This window comes from Periplaneta americana, chromosome 5 (assembly GCF_040183065.1).
Source record: "Periplaneta americana isolate PAMFEO1 chromosome 5, P.americana_PAMFEO1_priV1, whole genome shotgun sequence".
Taxonomy (NCBI): domain Eukaryota; kingdom Metazoa; phylum Arthropoda; class Insecta; order Blattodea; family Blattidae; genus Periplaneta; species Periplaneta americana.
This window is the reverse complement of record NC_091121.1, coordinates 184924290-184947855: the sequence shown is the minus strand read 5'-3', so window position 1 is coordinate 184947855 and position 23566 is coordinate 184924290. Positions and strand designations below refer to the sequence as shown.

Genomic DNA, 23566 nt, shown 5'->3' with positions numbered 1-23566 from the left:
ACTAGGTGATCTATAACAGACCAAAATAATATAAGAAACACCATTAATTAACCATTTTAGACCACAAATTTCAATATGTTTATCAATGCAAAAAGCATTTAAATCGATAACACATGTGTCCAGTCCCAACTTAGTCCAAATAGCAACACCACCATGTAAAAATTCATTCCGACAGTAAAAAGTAGACAAGGTAAAGTTATTAAAATTACATGATTGAATGGAATCTGAAGTGACCCAAACTTCAGTGAAACATAAGAATTTTAAATTACTGGCATCAGATAAAAAATCAATCTCAATATCGTTAATCTTATTTGAAGAAATACCACGAATATTAAGTAACAATAAATCCGGGTCAAATATCACTCTTTTGGAGGCAACCTCTGACGAATGTGAAAAAACTTGCCGATACATGCGCCATACGGCAAAATTGAAGGATTCATGGCATTTCTAAAATTACTCTCATAAATTGTGACCTTAAAGGAAGAATATTGTTTTGTATTTCTTCCGAACAATTGTTCACATATTACTTCTGGAAATTTTGAAATTAACATTCTCTTTATATCAGTTACGGTAATGTCAGGGTCTATTCTATATACATGTAGATCAACACATTTAGGTACTGTTTTATGCCACTACACTTATTATTACCCACTATTTGAACACGAGAATTTGTACGTTTCTTCGGTTGAACAGTCTTCCACTCATTGCCCGAATTATTATAGTCATCTCTTACATGACTATGAACAACTTTATCAGTATTAGGTCGATCTAGAGCTCCTTTAACTATATCACTATACAAATTTGTATTGGTCCGAACAGATGTAGATTGTTCTGAACTATCTTGTATCTTACATTCGTCATTTCGTATAACCTCACATGTTTTTGACCTCGATTTATCAGTTAACTCATTTCCCGACTCGATAGATGTGCATACATTATTTAAGTTCACACTCGTAGAAGCAACACTTTCCAATTTATCAAGTTTAATACTATTAGTTTGTTCTTTATTTGCTGACGTGCACTGATCAAAGTCGTCGAGTTCACTACTATTAGTAATTACGTCGACAATCTTTGATTTTGCAGGCATTTCCGCTTGTTTCACTAACAACTTGATTTTGTCTTGAAGCTCACTAATAATTATGTCCTTCTGCTTAATTATTTCGTCCTTTTGTTTAATCACGTAATTGAAAATGCGCACATCAATTTTATTTTCAGAATCAGAAAGCTCTGATAGAGCATTCTGTAAATCTTCGTCAATATCCACTGAATTTTCCGAACTGTGTTCAAGTATACTTACAGTTTCACTAGCTTCACTATTTTTGCAGCACTTAATGGTTTCTTCATCAATAAATTGAATAGAATTAATTGACTTTGCACAACTAGGATGGTAACTGTTTTCGCAATCAGAACATTTCAAACCATTCACCAGCTTAGCTTTACAGCGCTTGCAGCATACAGTGCTAGACGAGTTGTTCTGAGGACCCATGACTAGTGCGGAGCAGTACACAATACGTCCGTCTCGTTCGCTGGCTCGACGACAGCTATAACTAACATGCAACTAAAATTTAACATATCATGAAACTATTGCTGTAATTATATATCAGTATTGTGTTATAATTGCTGAAAGTGATGTCCGTGAACATTCACATATTCCAGACAACTTTTGATGAAATAATTATTCACATAGTACTTAAAAAGTAGAGTATACGAGAATAACCCCCACACTATATAATCTTGGGGACAATATAGGAACAGAAATTGTAAGCATTGCGGAAATACGTAGAATTTCTGCGTGTGAAAAACAATTTCATCACAAGATATCAGGAGTGTTTGAATGCAGATGGACACCACTTTGAACAACTCTTATAACACAGATTAGTACTCATTACGAAATAAAAATATAATCATGTGCATGCTATTACTAATAAGTTAATATATTAGTAAAACTATAGTCACTACGTTTTTACCTTAAAACAGAGGTCTCCAAAACGCGTATGGTCATTCGTGATCCCTATGCTGCCCGCCGAACACAGTGTGCCTCAACAGATGGGAGCGGTCAGTGAGGGATTGCGGCAACGATCTCCCTTATGTTTACAAATAATAACATCGAAAGGATAAGAAATATCATACGTTTGTATATTATTTTGACATACTAGGAAGCTTCTACTTTTGATTGGGGAATATTCAATAATGGAATAATTCATTTCGCATTACATCTAGAAGACATTCTGTATGCACGATTTACAATTGCTCATTCTGTAAAGGGCTTCATTGATTTTCCAATATTCCAAGTTAGAATATAGCTAGCAAGAAGTTTTTTTGTTTAAGACTGAGGATACGTGTGTGATTTGTGTTTGTATTTTCATGTTTCAAATTTATCAAAATATTTGTATGTATTTCACCTAAAATGAATCGAAAACTGTAAGTATATCTTGCGAAGCTGAGTGTAAACGTATCGTAATATAGTGATTATTATGTATAACCAACAGTTATACAGACGTCCCAAAATAATTTATTTTCACATGTTGAATTTTAACACACTCAAGATTTTTCGACTAAATTAAACATTTCATATTCTTCCCACTAACACGAAAATATATTTTTCTTCCCTTTCATCCTTGAATGTACTACATCCATGATTAGAAGACAATGTGAAACGGTGGAACACTCCGACCAACACAATGATAATGGCAGTCCGCCACTGCTCTTCGTTTGCGCATAAACATTGAGTACAGTACAGGTGGGGATGGGTGAGGCGGAGCGCGCTCATTACGTACTGGCTTCGGTCCCGTCCAGGGGCTTACTCGCGAGTACGGTTTTGGAGACGTCTGCCTTAAAATATATCTTCCTTAATTTGAAGGTTATCTACGTTTTTTCTCGGCAATATAATCATTTTCAACATGAAGTGTACTAGATTTATTTGTATAATGCTATGAACTTTAAGTGATCAGATGTAAGAAGCAAGTCATTTTTTGAATTGAAAAAGACTGAACTACAAGTATTTCAACTTTTGTCAGTTATGCAGAAAATTTATCTTGGAGAATAAAAATAATACAACATTACTCCAGGCTGCCAAACCCTGTGTTAAATATGAGTGCTGTCAACAATGCTTAATGTTTTCCTACGTATGAATGATTTCATTACATTTATACTGCAAATATATGTAAATCTAACCTACAGGTTCTAAAAATGTATTAATGTTAAATGTCTGAAATATAGTTAAAGTTCGATTTCACCAACATGTTACTAATCCAAAAGTAACTAATTGTAATTTACCTTAAATACAGAAGTTAAATCATATTTAATTCATTTATATTTCACCAAACTAATACGCATTTCAAATGAAGTCAATTAATTTAATTCCCAATTAAGTCATCACGGGCTTCGCAATCATAGTAAAATAGTAATTCCGAAGGTCATGTGGCTTGTTAATGTAAGCAGTGACCTTTATAGCGAGTTCATTTAAAGGCTTAGGTATTTTCTGCGCATGTTGGGAAGCCTACTTGCAACACGTCAACTCTTGCATGAAGTTGAATATGTGTAATAATATGTACATAAACAACACTAGATGTCTAATGGAGGAAGCTAAACATTGTTTGAACAACCTTCAAATCGATGAAACTGAACACCTAACTTCTACGAGTGGAGTAATAAACACCAGAAAAATGAGGACCGAATTACGCCAGCGAGAGTACAACGCATGGTGCAACTTACCTCAAAAGGAAAAAGGCGTTATTCTGTACAGTGAATTCACGCCCTCTAACAAATGGATAACTAAGCCCGATGGAATGACTAGCGGTGAATGGAAGGAGGCTATCAAGATGACTGCCAACGTAAGCGCTGTAAGAGCCATACCCGGTAGGTCTCAGGACAACCACTGCAGGCGATGCCTCAGTGAGATAGAAACCCTTGGACATGTCCTGGGAGCCTGCCCTTATGGCGAAACATTGCGTATACATAGCACCATGCAATTAGAACTAAATTGGCCGATGACCTTAGAAAACTAAAATACACCGTCTATGAAGAAGTCCACGGAACCGCCGACAATGGCAGTAACAGACGAATTGACATAATCGCCATTAGCGAATCCTTGTCTCAGGGTATGATAATCGACCCCACCATCAGGTTTGAAACGTACAAAGGACAGCCTGAAGACGTACATGAGGAGAAACGAGCAATCTACGTTCCAACCATCCCGTATTATAAAGGTAAATACCAACTTCACGATATCAGTGTTACGGGATTGATGTTTGGAGCAAGAGGAACGATACCCAACTTCTGTTCTCAATTCTGTAAGACCCTAGTACTGCACAAATCTTTTCTGAACGAACTGGCCCTCCTCATAATTAGAGAGTCAGTCAAACTTTTACGGAACCACGTATATGGACTCTAATTCAGTGTATGGAAAAAACTGACGCACCATTATCATTTTTTTTTTCCTTCTTAGCTTTCATTGATTATTTACTTGAATTTTTTTTCTTCTGTAAACTGCCATTGTTTGTTTGTGTATTTGTTTGCCTTTTTTCCTACTCTTTTAGCTCTCATCATCTATTTGTTCTTGTATTGTTTTGTATGCTTTGTCTAATGGCAGCCTCTAATTTGAGGAAGCTCCGATAAATAAAAAAAATATTGTACAACATATATGTAAATCTAACCTACAGGTTCTAAAAATGTATTAATGTTAAATGTCTGAAATATAGTTAAAGTTCGGTTTCACCAACATGTTACTAATCCAAAAGTAACTAATTGTAATTTACCTTAAATACAGAAGTTAAATCATATTTAATTCATTTACATTTCACTAAACTAATACGCACTTAAAATAAAGTCAATTAATTTAATTCCAAAGTAAGTATCACAGCCTTCGGAATCATAGTATAATAGTAATTCCGAAGGCCACGTGCCTTGTTAATGTAAGCAGTGACCTTCACAGTGAGTTCATTTGTTATATTACGACGACATTATAAACAGAGGTAACCGCAAAACATACTGAAATCATCGAAAACTAAAAAACGGATGGGCATACTACTTTAGGAGAAAAGAAGAAAGGTTGGAAATAAAGAAAGAGATATTTAAATGCTATAAAACCGCATCCCAATGTCTTAAGCAATATTGAAGATAAGCGGGACATTATGAAAGTAGATACAATAAAATATCATGCAACAAGCAAAATTGAAACACTTCATGGATTTGCACTGTGCCTTCAAACGTAATATTAGGTGAAACAGCCTGTGCTTGCTATTGTACGCCAACATGAAACTTCAGCTTTCTAAATCTTAAAACTAATCCTCCATTTTTATTATTATTATTTTTAGGGGAAGCCGTGTACTGCGATGACCTGCCGCATTATGAGAATGAGCTGTACTTGGCCCTTTTAGTGAGTTCTCGGCCCCATGCTCGAGTTCTATCAACAGACGCCAGTCGTGCACTAGCCATGGAGGGTGTCCACGCATTCTTCTCAGCTGACGACCTGACACCTGAACAAAACACTCACGGCTTAGCAAGGGATGAACACGTGTTTGCTCCTGGTGAAGTAAGTCTAGTTTGTTCAAATATTAATTCATAATTTTCTAACCAAGGGCAGGTCCTTCTGCAAACCAGCATTCTCCAATCTTCCCTTCTTTGCTGCCTTCCTCTTACGATCCGTAGGCTATATCTTAATGTCGTCTATCATCTGATATCATCTTCTGCCCCCAAGCATTTTTTTCCGTTCACCATTACTTCCAGTGCATCCTTCAGTAGACAATTTATTCTTATCCAGTAATCCAGCTATTTTTTTCTCTTCCTGATCAATTTCAGGATTTCTTATTCTTCACCCACTCTTTCCAACACAGTATCATCATCGCTATGTCCATATTTCTACCCATAGACAGACAGACAGACAGACAGACAGACAGACAGACAGATAGATAGAACTTTTATTGTCGAAGGCATAATATATGCATAGACATGGTCAAATATATACATTACATTAAATTTAAAATATGTCAAATATAAAATACATTATTCATTTCATTTCAAGGGCCCATGCGTGTATCCTGTAGGTCATACATGGGCACAATTTTCGGTTACGTGAGGCACTCGATTTGAAATAGTTTGTTTACTAGGAGAGGAGACTGCAGAGTAGGATGGGAAATATAAACTGCTGTGACCTGCGTCACCTTATCGTAATCGCTAAGGCGGTCAGTGGCGAATTATTAGGAAAGCGCTTGGTTAACGTGAGAGACTCGAAAACTTTTATTCAAATTGGCAAATTAATTCGGCAGCTTTAATCATAAACCTCTTTACTATTTCTCCATCACTGAATTGATTTAAATCACAGGCGAGAAATTGCGTAACTAGCCAATAATATTCCATCACGTTCTCTACGTTTATTTTCTTGAATATTCTGGCGCTTATCAAGATTACTTAATAGATTTGCACGCTCTCGACATAAAATAATTTCAGAAAATCATATTTCGTTTCCTACGCACATTTAATATATATATATATATATATATATATATTTTTAAATTTCTTTTGGAAATAATACGTACACACAACATTTAATTCCTCGTACCTTTTAATGCAGCGTATTTAAGGTATAATGTCGTATTTAGTATACTATGCAAATGTTAAGACCATAAATTTTCTTCTGAATAGTACGAAAAATAACATTTAATTTGTCTTACCTTCTAATTCAGCATGTTCTTTATGACATAAGGAGTAATGTCGTTGTATATTAAATTTATTAATGCCTAATAGGATTTTCGAGCATAACATACATCGTATGTTCTCCCCTTCTAAACAGCAAAAAAACTCTTCCTCCCATTTCTCATGAAATAATCGTTTTCTAACGCGTACACACTGCTTTGATAATGCCATTATGCCACCACTGATATTGCTTATGAAACTGATATAGAACCTGCCCACGCCTAGGAGCTACGTGAGGGAGGAACGGGGACTGTGGAGATGATGTCACTCAGAGCGATAAGCTCTGTGAAGGTCAGTGAGGCACAAATTCTCAAGTGAGGCACGATGCCCATCTAGAGTCTAGATTGTAGGGACACAAATTTATTAATTTCATTTTTATATAATTCCTGAATTTGTGAGTATTTTTTGTAAATTTGATGTTCTCAGGCAAACTATTGTAGATTTTGATACCAAAGACCATATAGGTTCTGCTAATATTTGTAAGATGGTGTACTGGAATCAAACTATTTTTGTTACGAGTATCATAAGTATGAAAGTCTCTATTTTGGTGAAAATCAGACAGATTTTTATAAATTAGTTGTAAAACATTAAAAATATGTATACCATAAACAATGAGAATATTATACTGTAAGAAATATTCCCTACAAGAGGTCCTACTGTCAACGCCCGCTATACACCCGACAATATGCTTTTGAGCTATAAATATATCATTCAGCATGGTTCCAGATCCCCAAAAACAAATGCCATATGAAAGCCTTGACTCAACGTGTGCAAAATAAAAAGACATTAACACACCATGATTTATTGTCGTCTTCAAAATTCTGATTTGATAACAAATACTGTTAAAATGTCACACTCCATACAAAGGACTTCACTAGCTTCTTCCTTAGTTCTTTTTCCAGAGTTCAGCAGAAAAATAATGACTAAAATAAGTACATTAACAATTTGAGTAAATCAAAAGGTAGGAGGTGAAATATGATGGAGAAGAAATGGAGACTACAATTTTTTGTGTTGAATAAAATACCAACTTGCTTTGAACCTTGCAGGTAACGTGTGTGGGGCACGTTCTTGGAGCTGTGGTTGCAGAGACCAAGCACTTGGCTCAACAGGCCGTCCGATCAATTGTTGTGGAATATGAAGACTTGTACCCAGCCATAATAACCCTCGAGGTAAACGACTTTATATCTATACTGTTTTCGCTGTAAGAAAAATCCTAATGTAAACATAAGCACGTTGCTGTCATACCCGTGATTGGCTCTCAGCCGAAACACTCACTTGACGCAGGAAAATATAGCTCGTATTTGGAAACCACAATCTTGTATTATTTGGAAATAAAAAATTGAATTCTAGTTGTTAAATACGATGAAACATTTAACTCCACTCATATGTAAAACGCTATGTAAAAGAAAAGCTAATTTTATATTTTGTTATGTACTCTGAACGCGGATGAATACCAACAGTAATACCGAGGTAGTCTGTTCTTGTAACAAGCTGGCGTCACTTGAACTCGTACCGTAGTTCACGTAAGCACGTGGTACTGAAGTATGGCTTCTGTATCCTCAACTGTCCAATTTGAAGACGTAAGACTTAAAAAATAATTTAATTACTGTAATTATAAAGTAAATGTTTCCTAAGCAAACGAATGCATAGTAGTGAGGTTAGGCCTACTTGACGAGTAACGGGAAATGTTTAACATGGAACAGAATGTACAACAGTAGGCGGGAACACGTACTGAGAATCTATGGCGCCAAACAGTGGCCAATGACGCCTCACTTCAGTCACGTGCTATTGTTTACATTAGGATTTTTCTTACAGCGAAAAGATTATACACTAGTGGCTTGTGCAGCAAATGCTGATAAACTATATCCATAAGAGGTTCAAATAAAAATTGTTCAGATTTATTTTCAATGAAGAATATGAGATATTTTGAAAGTTATTTGCTTCCATAATAGTGAAACATACTCCCTCTGAATGTTTTTTATGCCAAATACTTTTCCTTGAACCTATCCGTCTTCAGTTCTTGAGTTTCAATGCGAAATCGCAAGTAACAATGTTAGGACGATCAGCGAGTTTTTCATGTAGGAGTAATGCAGTAGCTATTTCAGGTCATTGTGGATTGTAGGTGAGAGTTAAGAAAATTTCAGGTTCAATTAAACTAAAGAAATACGAAATTCATTTTGATTTAGTTTATTTTTATTTATTTTATTGGGTTATTTTACGACGCTGTATCAACATCTAGGTTATTTAGCGTCTGAATGAAATGAAGGTGATAATGCCGGTGAAATGAGTCCGGGGTCCAACACGGAAAGTTACCCTGCATTTGCTCGTATTGGGTTGAGGAAAAACCCCGGAAATAACCTCAACCAGGTAACTTGCCCCGACCGAAATTCGAACCTGGTTTCGCAGCCAGACGCGCTGACCGTTACTCCACAGGTGTGGACTTGATTTAGTTTAAAGACGCAGCTAAAGCATGACTCATTGCTACCTAGGAAAATTAGAGAATAACACATATAAATATTTGCATCACACTGCCATTAAATATATGAAAAAGACCCACATCACTTGATTAACAACGTAATAAATATAAAAATATTTCATTTTTAATAACAATATTGTTACCTTATGTAAGTTTTATAGTTTTCAGTAACATTATAGATAGCCGTTACTCAGTAAATTATAGAAATGAAGATCTAATTAAAAATATTCTTTCTCTGCGTCTATTTATATAAAACCCCAAAAGGTTTCACTTTCATATAATTAATATAGCATTAATGTGTGTAATCAGTGATAAATAGGTCTACTCACATAATTGCATTAACTATAATAATATTTCATTTTTAATGGTAATAATCTCATAAAACATTTTATGCTCGACCATGCCGAAATGTAGTAATTATACACCTGGTAGCTGTCCCTTAATACATGTCATTAAAGTACACCTACTCATTAAAGTACAGGTGTTCAGCCAATGACAAGTCAGCTTACAGGTGTTCAGCCAATGACAAGTCAGCTTTGTACCGTTATAAAACCGCAAGTATCGATTATTCTCAGATATGCAATCGAAAGAGAATTAGCGAAAAGTCACGGAGGCTGGAAATCCAATACTGTCGCAGAAGGTTATGTTCTGTTACTATAATAATTAGCGTTAATTGTAAATAATATTCAAATAAATTCAATTTGTCATCTCGTTTTTCAATGTCTAATTTAATTTCAATGTTATATCAAAGTTAATATTTAGTTTACTCTGTAGGTTCTTATAGGCTATCAAGGTCAATGTGGACATCTGTTCCTCGGAAAAAAATCAATACTTTCGCGTCTGCGCACATCTCACAATTTACGAGGTATTGCTCTAGGTCAGTTAGATACAAATAAAATGAATAATTTCAAGTTAGAAATATGGTCGAGCATAAAAAGTCGTATGAAAGTCGCCTATAATGGTAATTAAAAAGCTCGCAGGAAAATTATGAAACTCGCTTGCGCTCGTTTCATAAACATCCATACTCGCTTCTTAATTACTACCATTATAGGCTCGTTGCATAATGTACTATTTAAGTTTTGCAGTTATTAATATCCAATACACAGCTGTACCCGGAAAACTACAGACCAGAGAATCAGACCTGTAAATTATTTTTTATTCGTTATAAAAAAATTACACAAATGAATATCGACATATTGCCATTATAATGTCAGCAATCCTACAGGTCATGGCCTTAGTGTAATATTGTTTATTGTAGTGTGTGTTTTGTTTTATTCTGAAATGCCATTAGTTCTCAAAACTGACGAAAGATGGATTTTGGAAAATAGAGAAATTATGTAGGAAAACTAATGCTTCACTGAAAGTTACTATTTTTCTGAAAATCCTTGGATGCCAAGTTTCAAAATGACGGGTCATTCATTAAAATCCGTTCAGCCGTTTTTCCATAATTTCCATTACCAGTTCAAATTATATATATGATCTTATACACATAAAGAAACACTATCTATGAAGTGTGGCTTCAAACATGTAAAATTATATTTTCTTACTTCAGGATGCAATAGAGAAGCAGTCATTCCTCGATGAACCAAAGACAATGAGCAGTGGTGATATAGAAGAAGCTTTTAAGAAAGCTGACCACGAACTCTCGGGGGAGGTTAGAATGGGTGGCCAGGACCACTTCTACCTGGAAACTCACTGTGCCATCGCAGTTCCTAAGGGCGAAGATAAGGAAATGGAGATGATCTGTTCATCTCAGTTTCCATCAGAAGTTCAGGTAACTGCTCAGAGATTTAATTATTACAGTGTTCAAATTCATTTTTAGTAGTCATTTTTATGGAATGTAACTGTTCGTTTTGTATCTACTTCAAACACAAGGGACAGACTGGAAATGTGAACGAACCTGGGTCAGTGTGAGAAAGAGGGTTTGGAAAGTTATGTTTAATAAATTCGTACACTGATTCATTTGTATAGTTCGTAGGAGTAATCCTTCAAATCATTTTTGTAAAATAAATTAAACACACTGTATTTTATAGTATTTTATCAATTGACTGGGAACTCAACAAATATACACCATATATAATTTAATTTTTATTTCAGACTGTACTATTTTTCTTAAATTTTGAATAAATGTACTTATTTTCAGTGGCGAAGCTCTTAAGAGGTTTATGAGGCTTAACCTACCCCAAAAGTTTGATTTTTTTAGTAGGTTATTTTACGACGCTGTATCAACATCTAGGTTATTTAACGTCTGAATGAGATGAAGGTGATAATGCCGGTGAAATGAGCCCGGGATCCAGCACCGAAAGTTACCCAGCATTTGCTCATCTTAGGTTGAGGGAAAACCCCGGAAAAAACCCCAACCAGGTAACTTGCCCCGACCGGGAATCGAACCCGGGACACCTGGTTTCGCGGCCAGACGCGCTGACCATTACTCCACAGGTGTGGACAAGTTTGAATTATAATACCTTACTAGGCAGGTCTATAAGTTCATAATAACGCTGTATCGTAACACTTGGTTACACTCCGATCTTTTCATATATTAACTTCACTATTGCCAGTCATTCCAGGATGGAGAGTTTAGTGCCAGAGGCTTGTGGCAGAAGCCTCTAAAAGCATGGCAATGACCTTGACTCGCAAGCTTGAGGAGGGACCGGGGAGGGGGTATTGATTCGCTACATGTCGGTACGAAACGCGGCTAGCCCCCCAATCACAATAATATGTTGCGCTACATTGATGTTCTGTGAATGCGCTGCGTTGTTGAGTGTTAGTTTAATCAAAGTGCACGAGTGTATGTGTTACATATTCATTTTGTGCAAAATAGCTTATATTGAGAGAACATTGAAGTCATTATTTGTAGAATTAAAAGAGAAACCGCTTTCAAGTTGGACGTATAAAAAATGTGCTTATAAAGTTAGGCGATGGACACCATATTTACATATTAAAATAGCAGATGTAAGAAGACAAAATAGAAATTTTCAATTGTTATGGTATAAGAAATATCCTTGGCTAACAGGGTGCTCTGGGACAAATAAGTTATAATGTTTTATCTGTATTCTGTTTGGGGGTGAAAATGAGTGGTCATCATCTTCTTGTGGGATCTTTATCATAAAACATTTTGACAGAAAAGCCGATAAAAAGATACAAGGTTAGCAGATATTTTCAGCTTAATCAGTGTTTGCACCTTAGCTTCACCACTGTTCATTTTTACAATAGATGTTTAATAAACTTTTTTTTTTTTTTAATTTTTTGAAGACCTTGGGTTTAGCATTTTGGAAACTACTGAAAATAATTTCAAAACTAATTGCCTAAGTGGAAAATACTGTATTTTAAACGAATAAAATTTCTCCCAATTACACAAAAAAAAGTAAATGTTGGTAATTTAACCCTTTATGCAAATATAGTCTTTCAGGTAAAGCTCCCTGTAAAGCAGATTTGAATAATTTCAAGGGAAAAATTGTTCCGGGGCCGGGTAGCGGTCCCGGAACCTCTGGTTGAACGTACCAACGCTCTACCAACTGAGCTACCCGGGAACTCCACCCGACACCGTCTCAACTTTTTCCTCTATATCCACACAACTCGCTTGGGCTGACGAAACGCCAGAGATCCACATCGAGTGCACACAATCTCTGTGTGACTTGAAATTGTGGTTTTCTGTTAATGTACACAGTGACGTATATATTATGCAAATCTAGTCCTTCAGGTCTCTGGCGTTTCGTCAGCCCACGCGAGTTGTGTGGATATAAAGGGAAAAGTTGAGACGGTTTCGGGTGGAGTTCCTGGGTAGCTCAGTTGGTAGAGCGCTGGTACGTTCAACCAGAGGTCCCGGGATCGATACCCGGCCCCGGAACAATTTTTCCCTTGAAATTATTCAAATTAACCCTTTATATTTCTTCGTATGCCCAGAGTGTTATTCGGCATAATGGTTCGTTTGAAGAATATTCAGTTATAAATTAATAACTAATAAATAATGGTTGAAAAGATTTCTTTACTTCAGAACTTATTTCGATCAAACTTTGAAAACATATATTTGTATTCCTACAAAATCATATGAGTATTTTGTATTATAAATCTCATTTTTTTACTTCACATATAGGTCATTAAATGTATCGAATATAGTACAGTGGAAGCTCTTAAGTTCGACATAAATCAAGTTCGACATCCTATAGTTCGACTGCTTACGTAGGAGAATTAGACACGCCCCTATACGCGCACTAAGAAATGGGTTTGCCATTTGAATGGGAATTGGTTCTGTGTGTTGTAGTGATACTTTTGTTAAAGGAAAACAGAATATTTTATTGATTAGGACATCCATATTGATCACTGATTTTAAATTAATGAACTCTTCTTTTTCTATTCGAGAATTGTGCCGTTAGTGAGACGGAACTGTCGAAACCCACTGTGGTACTAGAAGCGCATACACAAGTCTCGGGGCGGGCAGGAAATGCAAGTGCAGTACTGTATTCGTTGATGGATAACCAATAAGAATTTGTATTCATTTCACCTGCCACAGCCATTACCCTTATTGGTCAGAACTTTCAATTGTGTTCTGTCGAACTTAGGAGAGTCCACTGTAATTGCTTTAATTTATTCTTACTTGTATCATTGACAGCACTGTCCACACCTGTGGAGTAACGGTCAGCGTGTCTAGCTGCGAAACCAGGTGGCCCTGGTTCGATTCCCGGTAAGGGCAAGTTACTTGGTTGAGGTTTTTTCCGGGGTTTTCCCTCAACCCAATACGAGCAAATGCTGGGTAACTTTCGGTGCTGGACCCCGGACTCATTTCACCGGCATTACCACCTTCATGTCATTCAGACGCTGAATAATCTAGATGTTGATACAGCGTCGTAAAATAATCCAATAAAATAAAATAAATTGACAGCACTCTTTCATATAATTTTTTTCACTTACGCGATAAAATATTATATTAACGATTTTTCAATGATAAAGCATTGAATGTTTTGGAGAATCCATTAATTTAGTAGAAATGTCGTTCTTATAAAAATATAGTACGATTTCTTTATGAAGTTATTGTTAGATTATTCATCATGGTGGTAGTTTCACTCGCTATTATTGATGATCAAGAGTCAATACAATGTTATAATATTCTTTGTTGCAGAGATTGGTGGCTAACATGATAGGAGTCCAGCGTAACAAGGTGGTCTGTAGAGTTAGACGCATGGGCGGAGGTTTTGGTGGAAAAGAAACTCGACCGTATGTATTGTACATGCCTGTGGCTTTCGCCGCCTACAAGTGAGTATTACTTCAAAGTTCGATTCCCGGTTAGAGCACAGAAATGTTTTCTTAAAGGGGATTATTCCTGTGTTCGTCCATGGTCTGGAATTTAGGTTAAGTTTAGATTAAGACCTCTCCTGGCACCACATCATCATAATCATCCTATCACATCATCGGGGTAATGTAACTCCGCCTTCTAGGCGCCCCAACCTCAGAGGTGGGCCACGGCCAGGAGAGAAGACCAGAAATGTCGAAAAGACAACCTGGTGGCATTGGATAAAAAATAATATATATTTAGAAAATAAGAGTAAAATTGTATAGCAAAAATAAACAGTTGGAGAAGGAAAGATCTCTGATGAGAAATTCCAAATTGTAGAAAAATAAATGTTAATATTAAATTGGAATATGGGAATTGTATGAAAATGTATTTTTTTTTTTAATCTAAGAACTTTTAGGAGTCTTTTAACCAGATTGTATTTGAGGTATGGGGAGACAATCAACTGAATGGGTTTGTCGTCAGCTATACAGACAGATTTCAAACGAAATTAATTAATAATACTGTAGCATGAAGTTTTGTGTTGCAACTTAAAAGCGAATTTCTTCTAAGTCATTGAACTAAATTTACTTCGTACATTCTTCGGATTCTTTTTCACATACAGTATACAGGATGAAAGTGAAATAATCCTGGAGATTTTCAGAGCGAATACTCATGTTAAAAAAAATATGGTTTATTTAACGACGCTCGCAACTGCAGAGGTTATATCAGCGTCGCCGGTGTGCCGGAATTTTGTTCTACAGGAGTTCTTTCACATGCCAGTAAATCTACTGACATGAGCCTGTCGCATTTAGGCACACTTAAATGCCATCGACCTGGACCGGTATCGAACCCGCAACCTCGAGCACAGAAGGCCAGCGCTATACCCACTGCGCTAACGAGATCGACTAGTTCATGCTGTATGTAACAAAAAAGTAATATCATAGTGTTGGAAAGTTAATCGTTTCTCAGAGAAAAAAAATGTGTTTTTTTTTTCCACCCCCTTATTCAGTAACTATTCCGAGCAGATTCGTGATTTTTGTCCATATGGATATAAAATCTAATAAAGAATAATTTATACCTCTGGCATATTTCAATATCATTCACGGTTTTCGTGTAAATTTAATTTAAAAACCACTAATTTAAAGCCACTGAACATGCAACCGGATTACAAAGTTGTACCCAGAGAGGGAGGTTTACATAGAGAGACAGATCTGAGTTCGTTGACCTCTTACATCTGTATTACGACAAGAAAGAAGGCTGTGTTAGCGGCGATGTTGCTGAAACTTCAAACTTAATTTTCTAATTAACCGTGCATTTAATCACAAAACGTAATAAAGGTTTTCGATTCATGTAAGTGTATTCCATCGTCCCTTTTAATCTGCAGGATTATTTAATTTCCATCCTGTATAGTTTTGTACACTTCATAGTATTTTGTTAGAACCTAAGCTTTTATAAGCATTTCTATTTATGCACTGTCAAATCTTTCTCTGACTAGATGCATTATATACAGTACGAGTATCAATTAAAATTAATATACAATTTTGTTTACAAACTTAATAATTTGCTAGATTACAGCGGCCAGTGAGATGCATGCTGGACAGAGATGAAGACATGCAAATAACAGGCATGAGACACCCTTTCATTGCAAAGTACCGAGTAGCTTTCACAAAGGAAGGGCAGCTTCTAGGATGCGATATGAAAATGTATTCTAATGGAGGGAATACTCATGACTTATCAGAGCCAGTAAGCAAAAGAAACATATTCATATTATTAAATAACCAAAAATGCTGTTTAAGACAGACCGTTGATCGTAACTATTATTTTTTCAGGTTATGGAAAGAGCTATGACACATTTTCAGAACTCCTACGTGTTGCCAGCTATGAGGTGCACCGGTTACAAGTGCAGGTCCAACATTCCCTCCAATACTGTGTTCAGAGGAGCTGGCGGCCCTCAGGGAATGTTTTTTGCAGAGAATATGATAAGGGACATTGCAACGTTCCTGAAAAAAGACCCAACTGAAGTAAGCTTTACATTATTTTATTTATAACTAGCCGTACCCGTGCGCTCCGCTGCACCCGTTAGAAATAAATATAAAGTAATTACAAAATTAAAATAGGACATCTGATCCAGGGAACATTCGTGTTTGATAGAAGGATAAATCGTTTAATATATTACTTAATTTAAATTGCATCCAAATAATTCAAATGCGATCATTTTGGTCCAGAGACACTCATTGGTATTCCTTTAACATGTTTCTAATTTTTATTACATGCAACCATAGCTGAATGAACATTGACATCATTTAGATTTAATGTGTGTACTTTATTTTACTTGTTATAAGTTTCCACTGAATTATGGTAATAACTTAATTTTAACCCTTGTTTTCTACGTACCTATTCAGTAAATGGCGTTTGGCCCACTATGGTTCTGAACCCTTCAAATAACTTAAATTATATTATATAATATTATACATTATGTTATATTATATTATTATATTATGTTATATTATACTACCATTACATTATATTATATCAGAAGTTACTGTAGTAACATTATAGAATTATGTCCATCCAGAGAAACTACACTTTCCAATGGTGAAATAATAATTAATTATACAAATCGGTTAATTTAGCTTCCGATATTACTTCATACAAACACAGAAACATTCTCTGTAGGCTATCTTTCATAGCTTTCGATTGTTGCTGTCCAAGGCCCCTTATAGACGAAGTCATTTGTTTTTTATTTCATTATACGACCTTAGATGGTGTTTATTTTAATTTTGAAACTCATTTATCTCATTAAATATCAGTCCTATCAAAATTTTTGAAAGAATGAAACTTATCGCAAATTATGTTTAAAGGAACTTTTGTTATGTAATATTTTTCACAAAAATCAATAATAAGCGAGATATTTCGATTTATTTAATTCAGGCCACCTTATAACCCCCCTTTTAAATAATGTATTTTGAATGCCATATAGCCTAAAATCTAAGTTACAACGAACTTAATTTATATTCCAATTTTCATCGAAATCCGTTCATCTATTATCGCGTGAAAAGGTAACAAACATATAGACAGACATACAAACAAAAATTTCAAAAAAAGCGATTTTCGGTTTCAGGGTGGTTAATTATTTTTGGAAAATCGAAAATTACCAGAAAAATTTCGGCTACAGATTTATTATTTGTATAGATTTATCTACTTCAGCTATTTGCTCGTCTGTTATTTCTCTATCTATTAATAGGCTAATTGGTAAACAATATGGGACTTATGCAAATGATAACCTTTACCATTTTACTGAAAAATGTTGTGGCATATCCTGTAATTTTATTACCTACACAAAAAGTGTCCACTTTAAATGAGTTACATTTCGAAAATAATATGAACATTTAAAATTATCTTTATTACCAGAACTACAAAATGAGGGCATTCTTTAGACCATTTCGTACGGCAGTTATGCCGTTTTTACACACAATTGTATATAATCAATGTCGCCAACAAAAGAAAAAAACTCGTCAAAAGTAATCCTAATATGTAATAATCTTCTAAATACTAAATTCGGTAGGAAATGTTGGTTAATATGATGAAGGTTAGGTTTGGTTTGTTAAGCTTTTTAGAGCTTGTTTTCATTCGAATAATCTGATAACAAATAATGATAGATAAAGTATAGGAATTTTTTCCACGGCCTACATTAATTTGAAACTGACATTGTGTAGTTGCTTCTGTTGGTAACGCAAGAAAAGGCAACATGGCAACGTCTTATATAATAAAGATTTCGTACTTCACAAAGCATTTTGACACAAATGAAATTGATAGAAGGGAAGTTAAGAAAATAAAACATATCGTGAAAGCAAATATTACTGTTCAAAGACGAATATAGGTTAAAGCGTTATGTTTAATTGCTAATATGAAAAGGAAACTGCATGCATTTGATTTTCAATAAACGTTCGCGAAATTTAATTTGCGTACTTATACAGGGACATCATTTTATTTTTACTTCAATTTTTATTGTACCTGAGTTTTTGAATGTACTTCACTCCCACCCCTTCTACTAGTAAACTTCCAACCGTTCACGACACAGAGCCAAGGGCGCGTAAGCAGTACTGACTTAGGGAGTACAGTACGTTCCAGAAATATGTTCGCGTTTTCCAGTGACGAAAGAGCTTTCAATATTGAATCATATTTTCGTACAGGTACTGTCGTCTGTTTGCCTACGTCGCATCCCGGTTTTCCCCACCTGCTTCTGTTCGCCCCTCTGTTAAGTCTAGTAGCTGGGCTATCTTAGCTCTCTTCTGAAAACATTAATTTCTGTTAGGAATTGGACGTCTACGTAATATTATACAAGTATTTAAAATAACTTAAATAAAAGAGCCTCGTTAAGTAATTAACTGTAACGTGGTTCCCCCCCCCCTCTTTCTACGACCCTGCGACAAAACCACTTGAACGGACAGTAGATAGCATTTCTGAGTAATTTTATCTTTTCGGAAAGTGAAGATTGAATTTACAGTACGTAAGGTATTCTTTCATAGAGTAGGTACAGAATTATTTCAACATGAGTTACTCGTACGAAGGACGAAATTGGTAATTGGAATTAGGTACAATAGTCTATAGTGCGATAATATGCACAAAAGAAAAGAAGCCTGTATCGAAATGAACGGCCACCATTTTCAAAAATGTGTTTAAATATTCATATTATGATTATTTTTCAATTTAACTTCATTCTCTATATTGTACGCTAATGTGCTGTAACAGTACAATATACACTGCATAATTAATACGTCCGAATGGATAGCTCAATTCGTGTGTAAAAAGACTAAATGTTAATACAGTACTGTATTTTGATTAAACAAAAAGCTAATGAAAATTATCAAACTCAAAATTGCGATATTTCCTAGTTTACATAAATGGATGAACTACTTTTCTTCCCTCCTATACCTAGTAAAGTGATTTGTATTTTACGCCAGTATCATCGAACTCCAGTCGTGGAAGGGATAGCAAACGGTGTTTCCTGTTTCAATCGTTAATAGAAAGGTATAGCCAGGTTAATATTAAAAATATTAGTAAAAATAAAATGATGTCCCTGTACATTGTAGTCATATGATATAAAAGTACTTACTACAATATTAAAATTAATCTTATAATTTTCGTAGTGTGCAATTTATTCTAAGACTTAATTTTTTTTTTTTCGAATATGTATACTAAGGTGGTTTGGAATAGTGCCACCAGAGGGGCAAGTGGTCCTCAGAACTGAAGATTTCAAAATTACCCCATTAGCAAAAATTCCTGACTCTGTTCACATCTTGAAACTTCAATGCTGATGGAAGATCTACAGAATACCATGAGTGAAATAAAACAAATATTTTATTTTCTACAATAAGTATCAAAGAGAAATCTCAACAAAACTGATTTTCTGCATAAGTAATGCATATTATGTAATCAATTACTATTATCCATGAGGTTATAATAGGGCACACCTTCCACTCATTTATGAAACTATAATTTTCCAATTTTAATTTCTTTGGTTTAGTCAAGGTTCTTTCAAAATAGCTAATATGAGATCATATAAACCTACTAATATATTTTGTTTCACTGTTTTCAGATATCAATATTGAATATGTATAAAGAAGGGGACATCACACCTTATAATCAAGTATTACAGAACGTTACAGTAAGAAGATGCTGGGATGAATGTCTTTCCCGATCAGATTTCTTAAACAGGAAATCTAACATTCAAGAATTTAACAGGTACAGTGTTCAAAATATTATTTTGATCGACTTCTCTTCTCATATTAGATAGAAACTAATAGTAAAAAGGACAGACTGCAACGACAGTTTCTTTTTATTTTTTATTTATTTTATTGGGTTATTTTACGACGCTGTATCAACATCTAGGTTCTTTAGCGTCTGAATGAAATGAAGGTGATAATGCCGGTGAAATGAATCCGGAGTCCAGCACCGAAAGTTACCCAGCATTTACTCGAGTTTCTTTTTACAACAATGAGAGTATTTTAAGGAGTTCATCTAATTAAACGTTATTTAATCGAAGAAGGGCTCTTGAATTCATCATTATTAGTCACAATGCCAAGAAATAAAATATATGGAAACACGAATCTATCTTCAACACAGGAATATTCATTAAAAACTCAAATTGAATAGTATTGGAGGCAATATCCCCCCCCCCAATACCTATCAATCAATGTTGTTCTTATTAATGCAGAATAGTTGCTAAGATGTGGAACATTTATACAAAGATAGTAACGCAGAATAATTAAACAAAGTTTAGCAGGTAAACAAAAATAAAAAAACAACTCACAAATGAACTCACATGTTTTAGCTACTTTTCTATATAGGCGCCAAGTTTCTCAACACATTTATCCCATCGTGGTACCAGTTTCAGTATACCCTGTTCATAAAGGTCCGTTTGGTTGGAGTATAGCCATCTGCGGACAGTTGATTGCACCTCTGCATCGGTTGCAAAGCGATGGCCTGTCAGGAATTTCTTCATGGGACGAAACAGATGAAAGTCCGATGGTGCAAGATCTGGACTGTATGGTGGATGCTGGAGCACCTCTCAACCAAATGTGTTGATTTTCTCACGAACAGAAGCCGCAAGATGGGGGCGAGCATTGTCACGAAGAAGTTTGACATCGTCATCATTAATGTTACGGCATTTGTCACGAAAAAAAAATATTGTGCGTTTCTTTCCGATCCACCCTCGTATTGTTGCCCTGGTTGTAGAGAATATAAAGGTAATATCGCCTCCATGTGGTGCACTCTGGAAATGGTTTTCATAATGGCTAAGTAGTTTACATCTTTTTGCAGTTTATATAACAATGTCTAATTAAATGTTCTTTTATAGAAAATAATGTTAAAAAAAACATGTTCTAAATCCTGAAATTAAACTGTAAGATTTAGATTTTCATTATATCGACTTCAAATTTCCCAAAACTGTAAAATGTTTGAAATATTTATGTTCTTTGTAACTTAATTATATTACAATTTAAATACAAGTTTTCAATTTTATCTAGAAAACTATAGGTGCAACAGAATTTGAAAACTTGTAAGTTGAAATGTTTATTATGTTTAATTATAAATTAAGTACTACAGGCTTGTATATACATATGAAATTTACAATAAAATTATATTGTGATCAGAAATACTATCCTGATACAATGTAAGGATTTTTAAAACTCTTCCAGACATAACAGATGGAAGAAGCGAGGAATAGCCGCTGTTCCTACTGCATACGGAGTGGGTTACACTCTAGTTTTCCTGAACCAAGCCGGGGCTCTCGTCTTGGTGTACGGGGACGGATCAGTTCTTCTCACACACGGGGGATGTGAAAGTGGACAAGGCTTACACACCAAGATGATACAGGTAAGAATCAGGCGCAATTACGTCTCTTGTCATGCTTTCCCAGACTCAACTCAGCTTTTCATCAAATTCACTAGTGTCTGATTTTCTTCCTATACGGTCGAGTTGTTTGATCAAAGCAGCCGTGAGGTTTCCTGTCACTAATACCGTTCACCCTTAAATTAGAGAGTTTACGCACCCTCGTCCCCGCTAAACGGCTAACGCTATGTTCACGTCAGTAGTGACGTAGGCTGTTTGATGACCAGAGGCCGGAAGTTTAGGCATTATGAATCATTAAAATAGGCAGGCAAAATGGCATTATAAGTAGCTAAAATACGCAATAAAAGACAATTACAAAAATCTAGCACTAGACCCACAACATTGCACTTTCCACAAAGGGATTTCGGCAGAAAAAAAAAAAAAAGCTTTACATAAGTCGAATGCAAATTGAGATTTTCGACTCGATGTTGCAATTACTGTTGGAAGCAAAGAAATCTTCTTCCCAGTAGCCTTGGAAAGTGCATTTTTGTGTTTGTAGTCCCGACGCTGTTATTTCCGGCGTGACTCCGCCTCTTTGCTTACGTCGTAGAAAGTGAAGGCTCTATAAAGTCTAGGTAGGTAGTATCGTTCGCCATTTTTGTTCTTACGTTGCCGAGCTACCATACGAGGGATCTATTTGCCACACCGTTAAACATTATCATGTCGTAGCTCCTATGATAATAAATCAAACGCAATGTAATTCAGCAAATAATTGAGCGGCAAGTAACGTCTTCGTGTGCTTTCTGCGAACGCCAACATAAGACCTAAAATGGCGGGCGATTATATTAAGTATTTATCGAGCCTTAAGAAATGAATCAGCGAATCACAAGACGCACACGTTTAAATGAAGCCGACCTGCAACGCGATGGCTGCCGGAAATTAGAGCGACGGGACTATAGTTGTACTGGTATGTTGCGATATGGAATATTTAGCTAGCTACAACAACGTCGCAATGAAAACTGAAAGAAAAATAACCGTTAAAAATACCGTTAGACCTGCACTCATTGTTGCCTTGTCAAATAAACACAAGCGATAATTAAAACGCTTACTCTAATACATTTTTGCACGGCAGCACTCATTGTTGCAAAGAGAATATGAACTGACTGAAAGACAATAATATACATTCGGTGAAGTCACTTTCATTGTAGCGGTTATAGAAATAAATTAAAATATACCTGTAGGCAATTTTAATAATAAATTAATAAATAATAGATAAATTATCAAATAAATGCAAACAAACATTTATTTTGTAAATTAGGCATTTACATTTAAAAAGGCAGAAAAGGGCAACATAAAACTGTGACGTTTCAATCTCAAAGGTATAATTCGTATACAGATTTATTTTCAAAATGAAGATAGATTTAACACATTCAAAAAGGCATTCTGCCAAAGTTCCGGTCTCTGTTGATGACGTATGTTCACGTTCGTAAAATTTCGGAAAAAATCGTAAGGGATCGGTGCCCGTATACCTTTAACGCAAGACTCTATTGCGATATTTCCCGCTCCGTTAAACTTTTATCATGTCGTAGCTTCTATGATAAGGACTCTTTATAAATGCAAAATTTGACGATACTATGAAAATCAGAAAAGTGGCCTGGTGCCGCCCGGCTATTCGATAAATAGTAGCTTCGTGCTGTCAGGCCCCAGGCCTGAAAAAGACCCCCGATATCTTCCATGTCTCAAAGGCAATTGCAACAAGTGATGCGCATGTCTAAAAGAAATGCCACAAACGTTTA

At 35.4% G+C, this 23566-nt stretch overlaps 1 protein-coding gene across 1 annotated transcript in view; it reads left to right on the top strand.

The window, feature by feature from the left end:
- The window catches only part of LOC138700323 (xanthine dehydrogenase-like), a 129667-nt gene that overhangs the window by 66143 nt on the left and 39958 nt on the right, over positions 1–23566 (top strand). The window contains exons 15-22 of the mRNA XM_069826866.1: positions 5316–5533; positions 7740–7862; positions 10722–10943; positions 14286–14419; positions 16007–16181; positions 16268–16459; positions 20038–20183; positions 21638–21815. Of these exons, the coding sequence (XP_069682967.1) occupies positions 5316–5533; positions 7740–7862; positions 10722–10943; positions 14286–14419; positions 16007–16181; positions 16268–16459; positions 20038–20183; positions 21638–21815 (1388 nt within the window). The remainder of the gene's footprint in view (positions 1–5315; positions 5534–7739; positions 7863–10721; positions 10944–14285; positions 14420–16006; positions 16182–16267; positions 16460–20037; positions 20184–21637; positions 21816–23566) is intronic.